The sequence below is a fragment of the Apostichopus japonicus genome, chromosome 17 (genome assembly GCF_037975245.1).
Source record: "Apostichopus japonicus isolate 1M-3 chromosome 17, ASM3797524v1, whole genome shotgun sequence".
Lineage (NCBI taxonomy): Eukaryota > Metazoa > Echinodermata > Holothuroidea > Aspidochirotida > Stichopodidae > Apostichopus > Apostichopus japonicus.
The window spans coordinates 34,749,540-34,765,947 of NC_092577.1; the positions used below are offsets into that span (position 1 = coordinate 34,749,540).

The window sequence follows — 16,408 nt, forward strand, 5'->3', positions numbered from 1 at the left end:
AAAGACTTGTCACTTACAGTACCATGTTAAACATAATGGAAGACCCTATAATTTGTAGTAGAGGATTGCCAGATGACTAAAATACACAAAATTAATATTCTCCATCATTTGATGGCATTACCTTTTAGCAGTCAAAGTTTTAAACATTAGCACATACTTCGCGCAAACTATTTTACTTGAATTTAATTAATAACTAATCTTTCGCTAAAGTTCATCCTTGCTGTAATTAATTTTATGGAATAAAAACTACCATTTCAATATTTTTGACTATATTATTTTTGGCAAAGAAAATCTACTCTACACAAAGCTAATAGTTTTGGAGAGCCAAATTATTTCGATCACTGTCAAAAAAAAAAAAAAAAAAAAAAAATGGACTGCTGAGAAGCTATGATCATGATAGATTTACATTGTACAATGTACATGAAACATTACTAAACAGGATACTTCGAGCGCAGAGGTATATAACTGTGTACACAAACTGTTGGTACACATCACAGAGTACTCAGAATGGTAAGTGTACTTAACCGAGTCCCATGAGGACTAATGTTCATAACAGGGTACCCAACATGTTAGTACACTTCACAGAATGACCCAAATGTAATGTTATTTACATGATATTCTGAATAAACAGTTATGTAACTGTACCCAAAATGTCATACAATTTACATGGTGGTCCACTTGGCAATGAACTGTGGTATTTAGCAGGGGTACCCAGAATCAGGAAATAGGGTACTGGTAAATCTTTTTTCTAGATGGCATACCCCAAAACCATTACAAATTCTTTTGTTTATGAATACCAAGCCAAGAGCACTGATCAATTTACCTAAACAGCTCAAATGTTCCGGGAATAAAATTTCTACTTATCATTTTTTAACTTTTATTTAATTTCTTTCTCAATAATGAAAACCCATATATACATAAATTCATATTTATTTACAACTTAAGTAACAAAAGTAAACAAAATTAATGGCAAGGTTTTTTTTTTCCCCTTTCATGGTTCTGTACAAAAATGAAGTAAAAACACTGTAACTAAAAAACCTAATAATAACTTTAAAAGCTCACAAATTTATCAAGCAAAGGAAGGAAAAATGATCATTTCAGTAAAGGAAGAGGTGAACTTATTTTTTAAGCCATTAAATACTTAAGAACCACTCCACAACTAATATTAAGTAAAATAAATAAGTAAGTACATGTGGAGAGAAAGAACTAAAAACCTACAAAAGTCATAAAAAAAAAAAAATTTATAACAAGATTCTACCAAAATAATCCACTAAAACTCACTTAGAAAGTGGATTGAACAGAAATTATAAACCCTATGAACAAAATGCTTTTCTTACTATTATTTAAAAAAAAATACACCAGCTAATAAAACTGATAATTCATAATTTGATGTAAAAGATTGGGTGGTGGGAGAGAATGAGAATGTTGAAACCTTTCTACTGTAAATCTTCTCACTCAAAAGGAAAGGAAAGATATAACTTACCCAGGTTTTTTTCTCCTGATATCACGGTAAGATCCTACAATCCCTGTTTTTGTTTTGTTTCATTATACAGTATGGATTAGTGATGGTTTATGGGCAAATGCAACAAGAAGCTTTTGTGGGTCAGTGTAACATAGCTTGCAGCATCAAACTTTAAAACATTAGTAAGATAAAAACTAGAGGTTTAGAGGTGAATGGTTGATCTGCCTAACCTTGCACAGAAACAATCTGTTCACTTTCTAAACAGAAGAGTTAATTACTTCTGCCAATTAAGTGAAACCTTAATGCACTAATGCCTCCCATTTTTCCTCTCCTTCCCTAATTTTCCTCACCCACCCCCTTCTTCCCCACCCCTTCCCTAATTTAACTTTCAGTGTACATATGATTTTTTTATTAAATCAGTTTAGAAATTTGCAAATAACAGTCATTAGTTAGAAAAAAATTTCATATACCATCTATCCATGTCATTTTTTTGTCAAATCTTTTATGACCTACATATCTTTTTTTTAATTATTATTTTGTGCTGGATATCTTGCCTCTTATTATGGGCACTGCTTTTCTTGGTTAAACTTTCTTCCCTTTTTGGAACATGTTTTTCTTAGAAACACTCATTGTAATGTCAGTGCTAATAAATGTTAAAGGAAAGTTAACATATATCATGAAAAACCCCCCCGTTATATAAAATATTAAAATGTTTCACACTAGTTTGGGATACTATGATATTACTTGGAAGCATTCACAATTGCACCCAAAAAAAATTAAAAGAGGTTTTATATCAAAAGAGGACAACATGGTGATTTTCCAAGCATTCATCAAGAAATTCTCATGCATGTTAGTGCAAAACAAAATTTGTTTCTCTGTGCAATATTGTTAAAACATGAAGCTCAAAATAATTTTCTGAAGTGGCTGTATCATATTTGCTGCTCCTTCACTTTACAATCATTTGCTTCTAAAAGCCATCTTGTTGAAAAAGTTCTTGCTCTTCGAGCACACGATGAATATATTCTTTCTGAATTCAGTGGTATTGAAACAATTTTTGCAAAATGGTTTGTTATGAGACAAAAACAAGATTGTCTTCTTTTGTAAAACTTTCTTTGCAACCACATTTTCTTTTTCACTTTTATGACGATCAAGCCACTACGGAATTTAAAAATGCAAGGTGCAGGAGACATAAATCATACGACTGTCTCTTTCTCGGTATATTCCGAGGGCGGTTTGTACCTCCTGACTCGAGGTGCGTCCTGCGGCAATATCCTCTGGGTGTTCTGAAACGATAACAAAGTCAGGAGATAAATATGCATACATACAGTACATACATGCACACGCAGATAGAAGTAAACAAACACGAATAGATGTGTTGATATATGCATAAATACACATGCACACATACATATGTATACAAATACATACATATGTATACACATACATGCATATGCATACATTAATAAACACACATGCAGGCATCAGGGCTTGAAAATAGTCCAGTGAGGATGCGAAGGGGTGGGCATACAGCAAACGTGTAGGATTTGCCCCTCATTACGGAAAATACCAAAATGTGATTTATTTCTTACGTTGTTCTTAATATGAATGGGGGGCGATACCAACAAGATACTATCACTTTCTTGGGGCAGATTTTGATATTTAAAGAATATGTAATTTCCAAGTTTTGTTTGGAGTGTTGAACACTTAGGGCAAAGCAGTGTTTGGGGTTGTTCAACATGAGTTTTGATCGTCTCCGGCCATCATTAAACTTGAGCCCTGTCATACATACACACACACAAACTCAACACATACACGCATACATAAACACACATGTACATTCATATACATGTATATATCTGTATGTTACTGTGTATACAATATAGAGTTTAATAAACATGTATGCTTTATGATGTTCACTTACACAAATCCAAACAGAAAATATCGAATGTACTCTGTTACAAATACTTGCTGCGTATTACACAGTTTCTCTCTATGAGTGTAACATGGCTTCCTTTGCATGCACTACAGCAGTTCACAATTTTATGATTCACCAATTGAACTCTGGAAGTTGTTGCTTTGCATCATAGAACAATTCCCACCCTACACTGGACAAAGGATGCCTATTGTCAGCTATACAACATAAAAGCACAACACACTGCAGTACTAGGTAGATATAACAATGTTTTACTACATTAAACCATGGAAGATCTGGACCCATTTATCCATGTCTTAGAGTTATTACCAGTAAATGTTGTGAGCTACACATACTGTAGGTACATATTATGTTACTTTGACCCTTCGTGTTACTTACTGTGAAGTTTAACCAACTATCAATACTCTCAGCCTCTGCCTCTCTCTTCTTGTCCTGCGGAGAAAAAAAATATATATAAATATATATATAAACCTAACAGGATTTGGTTGATACAGACACACACGCACGCACACATAAGAAAGGGGGGAACACCTTTGTGCGAAGTTCACAATTTTGGGGGCTTGTGATAAGTTTCAACTGTCTCAATCTATAAATCAGATATATGTTCTTGCTTAGCTAAAGTCTTTTTTTGTATTTTTCAGGTTATCTATCATTAATATAAAAAAAAATCTAGACTATTCTTTTTAATTCGATTCTGTCACAAGGGTATACAGTATAGCCTCACAAAGTAGCTATATGTCATACAGTTCACGAACATGTGATCTGCAATAGCAATAATTGGGTGAGGACGAGGTACAAACATTTCGTTAACAAATATGAGTTTTTTCTTTTCATCAAAGTACATAAACTCAAACTGCTATGTCTGGCGAGAGTATGAGTTCTAACAGAGTGATAATTATATTTACAAAGCAAACTCACAAAATGGTGGACGATACAACTGCATGGAACCCAAAAGATCAGACTGATTATGATGGTGGCTCCGACAACGTTATCTTTCAGTATTCGACCTTGAAATAGGGGGAGAAAGAGAGATATTCTTTGATATATTTTGATAGTTGTAACCCTGGGGTAAGGAAGACAGTCCTCAGTCCCCATGGTCAAAATATTCAAATTAATCACCAAGTTTATCGTCCAATCAGAACCGAAGGTAACAAAAACTAGCTGTTTTAACATCTTCTTCCAAAAATTCATCCCAAGATGAAAGACCATTAGATATGAACCACTTCAATCAATGTGAAAATTCTTTACTCTTAGGAAACTTACTGAAGGTTCAACAAAGTTAAAATGGGAAAGAAACTTATGCTGAATGTACATTGTTTTACTAGATTGCAGAATAAATTCAAAACTGAAGGAATATATTTGGGTTTCAAATGTCTCAGCTTAATTGGGTAACCACCCCCATCTTTTCCAATTTCAACCACAAGCCCCTCCTGCTCCCTTGAAAAAAATACAAAAGTAGATGTGAATACCTCTTGCTAATCTTGATAAAGTAATGGAAAAGACAAGAAAAAAGGAGTTTTTTTTAAATAAACTTACGCAGGATGTTGATGTTAATCTTCTCAAATACGTCAAAGAATCTTTCGATCAGATCCTGTGTTTGGATCTCGCACTCACCCTACAAATAATAAATCAATTAATCAATCAATCACACAGTGGTTAGAAAGTTAGCAGTAAATCCAGATTCAACTGTCACCTTTCAGTCAGTGTCATTGTCTGGAACTTCTTACCACAAGAAAGTCGGGAATTGAGAAGGATGGTAGTGAATGGGGGGGGGAGGAGGGAAGGGGGTTGGGGTAAGGGTAACAGTAAACACAGAACACATTCACCTGTTTGCTCTATAGCAGTGGTAATGACAGGAACTTACTTACTGAAGCTGAGGAGAGGTGATGAAGGGGATGAATGCTTGGCTCAGTGTTATTCTGAGCCCCCCCCCCCCAAAAAAAAAAACATATTCTCTGTGTAGGCACCACCGGTCCATCATACCTTTGAGTTGCGTCAAATTTTATTTAAAGAAATCTTTCATTTTTTTTTTTTGCTGCCAGATTTAAAAAACAATTATTCTCAGGTACCTTTTAACAAATTCTAGATGTTACTATTAAATAGTTATCTACTAAAGTGAAAAGACAAAATACAGTTTAATTGCGACAACTGCCTTAAAACAATGAATATTACCATTGTTTAGTGGTACATACCTCAACACAAACCCCGTCTGTGCATGGTCTGCCATTGGGCACAGAAATAACTTCCTCTGTTGTTCCATTCAGGAAAGGTCGGCATTCACCATCTTCAGATTCCTTACAACATCTATAACAGGCATTTTCTGTGCAAAGAAGGAGACAGCTATGAACTCATACTAGGATATCAATATACATATTCATGTCATATTAACTGGTACTTGGATATCAATATTCGTGTCATATTAACATGTACTTGGATATCAATATCAATACTCACGTCATATTAACATGTACTTGGATATCAATATAAATGTCATATTAACATGTACTTGGATATCAATATAAATGTCATATTAACATGTACTTGGATATCAATATAAATGTCATATTAACATGTACTTGGATATCAATATCAATATTCATGTCATATTAACATGTACTCGAATATCAATATAAATATTCATGTCAACAACTAAACACTACAAATTACCTCCAGAACATAAACAGGACAGCAAGCCTCTATGTTGACTCTCGCAGAAAGGTAAACAGACTCCACCCACACATTTACCTCTGAAGAGGAGAGAGTGAGAAAGAAACTACAAATAAGTTAATCTTTCAAAATGCAACTTAAAACTGGATACACAAATTATGCAATTCAACATTTTTATCTTTTATTTACAGAGTTGTAGTATAATCAGTACTTCAAGATTTAAGACAATACTTCTTAAACCTCCGAAAATGCATTGCAACATTTCAACACAATATTTCTACCGTAATGAGTTCCATTCCAAACCCTGGAAATTAACACAGACGGAAAGTCAAACCGATGAACAGACAGACAGACTGATGACCAAATAGATTTTTTCATGAATGCCCATATGTGTAATGTATCTAACATTAGATTACATACATAATTTCATACACTTTTCCCAAACTTTCACCACATCAATTTATCCTGTCTTGATTTTGAACCTTGACAAAAAAATTAACCCATATGTAGCATGCATGTTATATATAGTCAAACATATTACATATAGCTGTACTCCCACATGTATTTATCTTGGCAGGACAACCAGTGACCCCCCCCCCTATTTGTCATAATTCTAACCCACGCTGTGTGTCATTAATGTAACTCTTCCCTATATTACTTACCCATCAATACAAGATGAGTTGTCTTCCCTAGGCTTTGATGCAGGGCACTCACTACTCCGACCCGTGCAGTAAGCGGTTTGGGCGCAGTCTGCATCATAATCAGAAGCCTGCCTGCAAATGGTGGTTGAGGTAGCATACCGACAATTACTGCAACAGGGATGGTTCTGGTCACTGAGCGAAAAAAGAATCAGAAACATACACAATCAGATCAAAAAATAATTTAGTTGAGACAATATATTGCAAATTATGAATATTCATTAAAGGCATTGAAGACTCGCTCCAAACCGCGTGCCACCCTCTGAAAAAGTGAACTTTCTGTTGCTTGCAAGTGAAGTTTTTTTCTTGTCGCTGCAAAATGCAGACAGTAATGAAACGTGATACCTTGTTATCTTTAATCTAGACCTGATATGTCAATCGCTGCTATGTACACTGTGCTGTGGGTATTGACCGAAGCTGTATGTATTGACTGTACACTAGTGTCTAATTACCGACGGTAGCAAGCTGTGTGTGTATTTTCTGGGATCGATGGTGGTGTCTAACACTTCTGTTACACCTTATTCGAAACTAGGTCAGAATACCGCCATGAGACGTTTCTTTGTGCGCGAGTCTTCACACCCTTTAAAAAGACATGCACCAAATGTTCTTTGACAGAGCTATCTACACAGCATAACTGTAGCACAGAAAGTAGAGGGCGCTGAGATATCAACAGATATACAGAATCTTTCTTTTTAAAGGCAGATAGACCAACAGAGGATGGTGTATTCTGAGGTATATTTAGACTATTAAATTAAGTCTAAATGTAAGGTGTTAATAACTACTTTGGAAATTCTGTGTGAGATTAAAATGGGGAGTGCATCCCCCACCCTGCAGGTCCCTTGGATCCACGCCTGCAAACATGGTACAGGTTTGTTTGCTCTCACCTGCAGTGGGCGGGAGGTTTTAACTGACAGGACGAATCGCAGCAGGGGTCGTTGTTTTTCTTCCCTTCGTATCCAGCATCGCACGCTTCCCCGTCATCTATCCTGTAGTTACCACACCACGAAGTACCGGACACCTCTATTAATGAAATAAGGTGAATGAACTTTGGATTAAGCATCAATCATCACACTATCAATCACCTGAATGACAAAAGGCCATCTTTCTCTACTCTGGGATCCCATGATCGGTTTGTAAAACATTTGCAGGGTTCATAAAAAGTCTGGGAGCTCCATGAAAGAACAGGGATTTGCAAACAAAATTGGGTGTCTGTAAAAGCTAAAAACTGATCCTTCAACATTTCACCGATCTGCATACCCAGTCTAAATAGTCGGAAGAAATCTAAAAGTGCCATTTTGGGCAAAAGAGAACATTTTCATTTCCCAACCCCAGTGGGGGCTGAAGGCGTTGGTCATATCTGACTGTCTATGTCCCTACCAGTCGATGGATTGAAAAACAGATCCAGAACCGTTGGTGTAAGGAACATAACAAAATAGCTGTGTCTGCTATTCCGCCTCCAGTCCATGGATGGAAAACAACAAAAGTGAGAAGGGTATTTCAGAATTACAAAATTTAGAGTTATTACTTACTTGTAAAACAAAGGGGAGATTTGCTTCGGAGGACCGGCATGATGAGACGTTTGCTGCACACAGAGAATTCCTGTTAAGAGTAGTGGAAATTAAGAATATTAATCAGATATATTAATGACTATGATAAAATCACAGAAGAAAGATGATGCTGTTAAATTTGGCATTTGAGGCTAATTGGCAAGACAACTACTTTGACCAAAGTACACAGACTTAGTGTCAGGAATGGATCGTGGAGGTGGGTGGGGTGGGGGGGGGTAACTTTAAATAGAAATTGGGATGGTGCTAATGGTTGCATATTGGTACGATATGGTAGTACCAATGGTATCATTTTCCCACAGATAAAGGAAGGATAGAATTTCTGAATACATAATTGAAACTGTAGCACACTTAACTTGGATAAGTCTGAAGTGGAACTAAAGATGAACACAAAACAACGCTCTCAAAAACGACAAATGGACTCATGAGAGAATACATACAGTCAGACATTCTTTATTGATAAAAGACAAGTAGAGTACTATTATTTCAGTAATTTTAAGCACAAGTTATTTTCCATCTTTACCTTATTATTTTTCTGGTCACCAGTAACTGATGCTGGGTACATGAGATACTTGCCCCCCGCAGCATTTGATGGGGAACAATCTTCATCTGAACCAGGGTCATGCTCACTGCCAAAGTTATGTCCCAACTCTGAATGAAAGACAGAAACAAATGGTTGCTTTGAAAAAAAACTTTACTTTACGAAACAGGGTTTCTCTTTTCTGAAGAAATCCCAAATCATACAAACAAATATTTATGAAAGTGATATAGATGTGCGACTATCTTGTGTGTGTTTATGTGTATATATGTGCCTTGTGTGTGCCTATCATAAATGATGCAAATTGAAAACAAAGTTGCTTCAACAATCATTCTAAGAATCTTCATCTTTGCATAGTAACACTCACCATGAGCAGTTACTAGGTCGGCCTCATCCGTCAGGACATTTCTGCCCCAGTTTAGAGTAGTAGTCAATCCTGTGTTGAGGTACTGGTCACCTGAGGGTGATGGGTACTCTGTGGGTGCAAATAGTAATACTCATGTTACACATCATAGCAAAGACAGGTACCTTGGGGGCGAGGGGTGGCAGGTGGGTGGGGGGCAATAATAGGATAGAATCAACAAGTTAACATTCTGCCATTGCATCTCCCGAATGGGTTCTATGGTCACTTGATGCAAACAAACACACAGATACATACATTCTTCAAAATCTTGGACTGTTTGCAAAGGGAATACAAAGAAGTATATCTCTTACGTCAATGCTCCGTGCCATCGACGGGGAAGAAACCTTGTATACAGTCTTTATAAACTAATGGTCAGAGATGGTCCAAATTAATTCATACCATTATCCCTGCTCACCCTCCCATCTAGGCTGGACCCACCCCCTTCCACTATCTTTATCCATGCACACTCACATTTAAAGGAGAGAATCCTACTTGCATCACCAAAGAACAATCCAGAGTGTGATTTACAAGACAGTTGAGTGTGCCTGGATCACACTACATTCAGTTACCAGACATTGAATGATCACAAAATTATTACCTGGACTGAAGTTATCAATACATACCTTTGGGATACAAATTCTTTCCCCTGTAAATTTTTAAAAATAAACTGCAAACAACACACACCACCCCTCCCCCCCCCTCTCCAACCCACAATGCATCTCACATAAGTTCTTACTTTTGGTACAGATTCCTCCTACAGCATTAGTCCTCGGGGTTCCGATGTAAGCTAGGCCCAAAACACCCTTTTCGAAGTCTTGGAAGGTAAACAGATGCGCCAAGCAGAATGCACTGTGATCTACTTTGCTATAAGCCTGCAAAATCAAGAAAATGAATTTCATAAATTTGACCTCATATTATTTTTTTTTCACTTTCATCTCCTCAAAAATTAATCACCGAGCAGGAATAATGCGAAAATCTAAAATAGTTTGTTTGTAATCTCTACCTTGGATCAGAATATACTCACTGGCAAATTATGGGTAAAAATTAAAATATATAAGAGATCCAAACAGGATTTAGAATAATCACAAACTTTAAACAACCTTGGATAAGCCACATTCACTAGCAGCAATTAGTACTATTATTAATTATTAATTATGAAGAAACTAAACTATGTAAAGAATCCAGTCAAATCATAATCTTAAACAACAATGTTATGAATACTAAATGAGACTCATGCACAGTGAATATACAGCATAATTCCAAAATAGATATTTTTCATTTAGAATTCCATTTTTAATGAACACAGGAGACATTGAAATCAAATATAGAAAACTGTTTTCTTTAGTGTGAGATATTAACTCAAGGGTGAATGAAATCTATTCTTTAGGATAAACTCGAGTGTAAACTTATAGTCTGTTCTTTAGTGTAAATTGATTTGCGTTCTTGTTTCACGTTGTGAACTAAGAGATAGTGGATTGAACATTTGTGAGCACTAACAAAAAGACCTCCGTCAGAATTGAGTTCACACTTAAGAACACGCTTACGTCACGAAGAGTTACTAGATGCCTACCTCTAGTAAATCCTGGACATTCCAGGCCACTCCCTCTGGGGAGAATTCATTATAATGACCCGGTTCATATGTCGGTACTTCATGAACCAAGATCTGGAATTTAAAAAAAAATTAACATAAAAGACAAACCTGAAGATATATTTTCTTCAAGACAAAATTCATCACAATTATTGTTTGGTTTTTGGATAGAAGAGATCACGGACATTAGATCATCAATCAATCTTAATATATTACTCTGATTTTTGGATTTTAATTGCTGCTGCTAAAATATGTAATTTATTAACTTCCCCGTCAAGTTCTACTTCCAAAGGATGTCTAGAAAGTCCAAATATTTGAAAGCTTACGTGTTTGCTTGACACAGTTGATTACGACTAACATTTTAATTTCATTGGCATTAATTTCCTTTTTCAACAACAAGGCATCATACAAACTTAATTAATTCAAGAATCACGTCGACAAAATATTGAAAAGCACCCGGCAGACAAAGTTATTAGATTAAATGATATTACTCTGAGATAATAAACATCCATATTGGTAGAAATAAAAGATTGGAAACTGGATATCTTTCTTAAAATAATTCATTTAGCCTCTGAAGAAGATCCTGCTAGGATCAAAACGTCAGGCCAACTTACTTTTTCACATTAAAATAATGTAGATAGACTAGCTAGTGCTTTCTTTGAAACCTGCTCTGATAATTCCAAATGCATATTTTTCTAGCAAGAGGGAGAGAAACTCTGTTTTAATACCTCTTTAACTTCAAAACCGAATCCATGATACTCAACATCCCAAACTGTATCCTTGTAAATATCATTCACTCGGTCAACAAGACTTATCTGAAATAATATTAAACAAAATGCAGAAAAATATCATAAAACAATATAATCGTTTCATTCAGTAAGAGAATTACTTAAAAATATCTTTATCTGATCTTGCAGGAAATTTATGCAAATTCAGTAAGTGCTACATCATTAATATAGCTGTTTCACCTTGTTCTTTTAGGAAACAAACCTATACTTGGCTTAACATCAGATCATATCAGCTTCCAAACGCTGCAATACTACAATCGGAAACTTCTTGACGTTCGTTTTGTAATTCAGCACTGATATACAACTAGGCATTTTCTTTGTCAACTTTATTTTCTGAAACCACTATTCCAGACGACTCCGTGGGGGAAATTTGGTATCGCAAACAAAATTTAGCAGTCCTCATACGCTTGGATGTCCATTAAATATATCGTCCTGAACGTTCAAGGAGATTTCTTCTTGAAGGAAATAAGAAGCCATTGCACTTGGAGTAAAACTCTAATAAGCTGGATAACAGTGTTCATAAAGTGCCTTCCAATCATAAGGTCCCCGGTTCGAGTCACTCCAAGATTAATGTATGTTGTCCAGTTACAGAGTTGTTGAAAATTGACAATTCATAATCATGGACATTAAATATGAATGTAAGAGACTGACTTCGGTCAGCTTGCGGCTTTGATAAGCCAAAGAGGCTTCTTCGCGAGTTCCTGCTTGCAGGAAGAACTAAAATACATACATACATACACACATACATACATACATACAAGTTTAGTGTAGACTAGTATGACAAAGGTTTTCTTTCGCCACCTACAAACAACTTTTGAAAGAACCAAACACTTATGAGATGCAACTTGGTTGAGTCATCAGAAAATCGTTGTTAACGACTTACTAAATAATTAATGGAGATATTCATGCTGCTCAGTCCCATCATTTTATAGAATCTGTAATCAGCAGTTAAGAGGAGGGGGCAGGTATTAACCTGAGGCGGAACCTGCCTCTTCTCTCTATCGTGTGAAGATTCTAAAAATTAAAGAAGAGAAAAAATATATTGAATTATGATTGAATCTTGATATTCTCTGAGAAATCAAATTTTAACGTCACAACTATGTTGGCTTCAAACTATTGCAGGTTATAATAAATGATGACAATTTTTCAATTTTTTTTTAGAATGCTCTTATGCCTGAAATAATTCTGAGACACTGAGCACAATAAAACTGGCAAATTAAATGCCTCAAGCAGAGAAATGAGTATCAAGGGGTTGAAGTATTAGCATGAGTTAGAATTCTTTTCTTCTCACAAGATAGCAAAACTTATAGGCAATCTGAGACTACAGTTGTTGTAAGACAAAGCAAAGAATATAGTTATTATATTCCTATATTTGGTTAGCAATCCTGTTGTTTTTTTTTACTTGTGTAAATGACAAAGAAATGACTAAGGAGTGGGACAGGATTAAAAGGAGATAGGGTTGAAATGTTTCAACAATAGAATAATTTACCTCCATAACTAAAAATACCTCCCTCATCACCTTGGTTCATGAGTTTCAGTAATAAAATGTATGAAAATCTCTTTTTATGTTTCAATTTTTTTCAATATTCCATGAATATTTACCTTGATGTGGTTCATCTTCAAATCTCTTGTAGTTTAAACCATCTGGCAAGTAGTGACCATTAGCACAGTAGACAGAGCTGTATATATATATAAGAGACCGCATCAAACTAAAAGTGAATTTGAGAAGCGACTATCCCCTTGTTAGATCTCCCTCCCTCTTGTCAGATTCCCCACCCTTTGTCAGATCCCCCTACCCCTTGTCAGAACCCCCTCCCCCTTGTCAGAACCCCCTCCCCATTGTCAGACCCCCTCCCCTTATCAGATACCCCTCCCCTTGTCAGATGCCCCTCCATTTGTTAGATCCCCTCCCCTTGTCAGATACCCCTCCCCTTGTCAGATTCCCTGCCCTTTGTCAGATCCTCCTACCCCTTGTCAAAATCCCCCTCCCCATTGTTAGATTGTCATGATTGCAATTGTTGTTATTTGCTTGGAATGTTTTCTTTGAAGTAGTAATGAAGGCTGTTAATTTGTCCTATCTTACCTGGAATTTTGCTTCACATGTGAAGATTTATATGCAATCATAGTGTAATCATGAGGTTCTGAGATGTGTCTCCATGAAGGCTGTTTGAAAATGAAGGAAAAAAAACATTTCTATTAAATATCGTCTGAGAAAAATCTTGTCATTTTTGAGTTACACCTAGCTGACAAAAACAACTTACCACATAACAGAGTAAACAAAAATTCCACTCAGATAAAAAGCAACCTAGCTATAAGAAAATAAATAACTGCCATGAAACAATTTCTAATCTTGTAAGCACCTGTAAAAGTATAGTGTTTGCTCCAGATCAATTGCATGGCAAGAGAACATGACCTTTGAAAATATCATCTTACATGTTCACTTTAATTGGCTCTCCTTTAATGGTCGCTAACCTTTTTAAGTATTCTTGCTTCTGAGCGCCCTTATATAGGTGATGTTTACTGTTCACATTTTCTGTATGTTGTATCTTGACTTTAAGAAGAGAAATATCAGTTCAAAATGAACTTACCTCAATCCTATACTCTTCCTCAGGAGTAAAAATCTTAGCAGTGAGGTCTTCTCCATCAAAGTGAGCAGTAACAGACGAATCTGGAACACCTTGATGGAATTATGGATAAAAAAGACAGAAAATGAACGAATGATTGGTTAAATCCCCTCTCGAGTATAAGGATATACAATATGCCTTACGGTTCATAGTTTGTTGTGACAGTGGTGTTGGATGATGAATGAATTGGTACTTTGGATGCAAATATGAAATACCTTTTATACTGTTATGTCTTCAGTTTTCTCACACAGTTTGAAGGTTTTTTTCTTTTCTTTTCTCTCTTTTGAATACAGATTATTATTATTATTTTTTGTTTGATACTGATACTGTTGCTACTTGGTATGATTTCCTGTGGTTGAGTCAAGCTGTGAATCCTGGTTTAAAATCTAGAGTACAAGTTTTAGTTTCTGTTCTGTCTCACCATTCACACGTCCAGTATAAAATGCCCGCTTATTGATCACATGTTCCTTCTTCTTCCCGCTCTTGTCGACTGAAAAGACTTTGAATTCGTCGTGGAAGAGAGAAGTCCTCGTTGATAAATCAAGGGTAAGTTGCCTTGAGGAAGAAACAACATGTACATTACGCATGAAAAGCTATCCTTCCCAAACTTTTTCCTTGCATATTAATTTTTTGTTGGCTAGTGATGATCAGAAAGATTGTTTGGCCTAAAAGTAACAAATATATACTTCATGGTGCAGTCGTTGGCAAGGTGGAGGGTGGACGGGGAGGGGGGGTTGGAGTGATTCTTGCTCTTCCATTTTTTTCTATTTCTTAGGGATTCTGTACAGGGAATGATTCTGACCACAGTTCCATTGTAATTTAGATCAGATTACAACAAGTACTCACTAGTTATACTTCAGAGTACAATTTTATTTTTCCAAATACAATTTATGCACATGAAAATGTAAATATTATGTTACTCTTTTACCTGTCCATTAAATTTACTGTGATCTGTTTCTTGTTGGAATCAGCTGAGGTTACTATACTTCTCTTTGAGACATGATGTCTGATATCGCTCGTCCTCAAAGGCTGGTAGTAATGAAGGGCATGATGTAGAGCACCTGGTATTACAACAACAAAAAACGTAAATGTTGTTTGTTATCGATAGCTCTATTTATACTATAGTCAGTACCAGGATATAATTAATAATCTTATCTTGTAATGCCAAAGGTATTGTGATATGGCCAACTTCCTCAACAACCCTAGAATGCAACGGTGCATAGCATATTTTATACACAGAAACTTACTATGCCTAGGTCTTTTCTAATAGTGTCGACAATAACTTAGCATTGCCAGGACATCATAATTCCTCTATGAAAAATGCAAAAACTTTTATTCTGGTTGGGGCTTCATTTCTCATGAAAGAAGCAAATATCTTTGTAGAAAAACACATACCTATCAGATTATGAGTTATGATAGTATTTTGGTCCAAATGGTTAGCCTAGTTTTCAATGTGGGTCGGGGGCTGTCAATAGGACATGGCTTTAACGTTAATATTAGGTCTATTACTATGTATTTAGGAGACCACATCATTGTAAGTATAAGCTAGTTCCCTACAACTGTACAAAGTTTTGCTTATTACCAAAAAGGATTAAATGCAAAATGTCCCGCAACTACTAAAACTATTCCTAAGATTCATAACTAGTTATAACCCTATCCTAAGTTAGCCTACAGTAGGTACATTGGACTTACCTTCGACTGTTCGTATAGGTTGTATTACACATATTAGTATTGCACAGAGAAGCACACAAATATACTTTGGGAAAGTTGGCAAGCGATCCATGGCCTCAAGTTTAGAAAAGAAGAAATCAAGACTAGGAGATAATTACGATAAGTTATGAATACAGTTTTCAGGGGTTCACTCCCATAATTAATTGTTTGTACTTGTTTTGCTAATATCGCTTCTTTTCAATCAAAGGCTCTTCATTTATTCCCGTTTTCCTGCCGAGGGAGAATTGTTGACTGACTATTACGTCATTGAGTCGATATGTTATTGTGACCTTTTAATATGCTAGATTTTAGAAACTGTACTTTACATTGCCTTGATATGGTCGAGTGGGACTCATGGGTGGATTCCGAGATATTGCCCTGAGGTATAGTTTGAAAACGACTCCAAAAGGATTGATTTTACGATAAATTGAA

The 16,408-nt window shown here is 35.8% G+C and overlaps 1 protein-coding gene across 3 annotated transcripts in view; it reads right to left on the minus strand.

Annotated features, from left to right (window-relative positions):
- Positions 1–16,246, minus strand: part of LOC139954775 (ADAM 17-like protease) — a 23,475-nt gene extending 7,229 nt beyond the window's left edge. For 2 of the 3 annotated variants that reach the window (XR_011788177.1, XM_071954703.1), the window contains exons 1-21: positions 15,959–16,246; positions 15,195–15,327; positions 14,688–14,821; positions 14,231–14,319; positions 13,726–13,805; positions 13,245–13,321; positions 12,526–12,656; positions 11,583–11,669; positions 10,837–10,929; positions 10,003–10,138; positions 9,231–9,338; positions 8,849–8,976; positions 8,290–8,359; positions 7,645–7,780; positions 6,725–6,895; positions 6,063–6,142; positions 5,588–5,715; positions 4,932–5,010; positions 4,314–4,402; positions 3,774–3,827; positions 2,702–2,745 (exon numbers count right to left, since the gene is read on the minus strand). Coding sequence is in view for 2 of the 3 variants with exons in the window: in XM_071954703.1 (XP_071810804.1) it covers positions 2,702–2,745; positions 3,774–3,827; positions 4,314–4,402; positions 4,932–5,010; positions 5,588–5,715; positions 6,063–6,142; positions 6,725–6,895; positions 7,645–7,780; positions 8,290–8,359; positions 8,849–8,976; positions 9,231–9,338; positions 10,003–10,138; positions 10,837–10,929; positions 11,583–11,669; positions 12,526–12,656; positions 13,245–13,321; positions 13,726–13,805; positions 14,231–14,319; positions 14,688–14,821; positions 15,195–15,327; positions 15,959–16,049 (2,138 nt within the window). In the remaining variant the exon portion in view is untranslated. The remainder of the gene's footprint in view (positions 1–2,701; positions 2,746–3,773; positions 3,828–4,313; positions 4,403–4,931; positions 5,011–5,587; positions 5,716–6,062; positions 6,143–6,724; positions 6,896–7,644; positions 7,781–8,289; positions 8,360–8,848; positions 8,977–9,230; positions 9,339–10,002; positions 10,139–10,836; positions 10,930–11,582; positions 11,670–12,525; positions 12,657–13,244; positions 13,322–13,725; positions 13,806–14,230; positions 14,320–14,687; positions 14,822–15,194; positions 15,328–15,958) is intronic. The other variant, XM_071954704.1, reaches the window with a different exon arrangement.
- Positions 16,247–16,408: the final 162 nt, after the last annotated feature.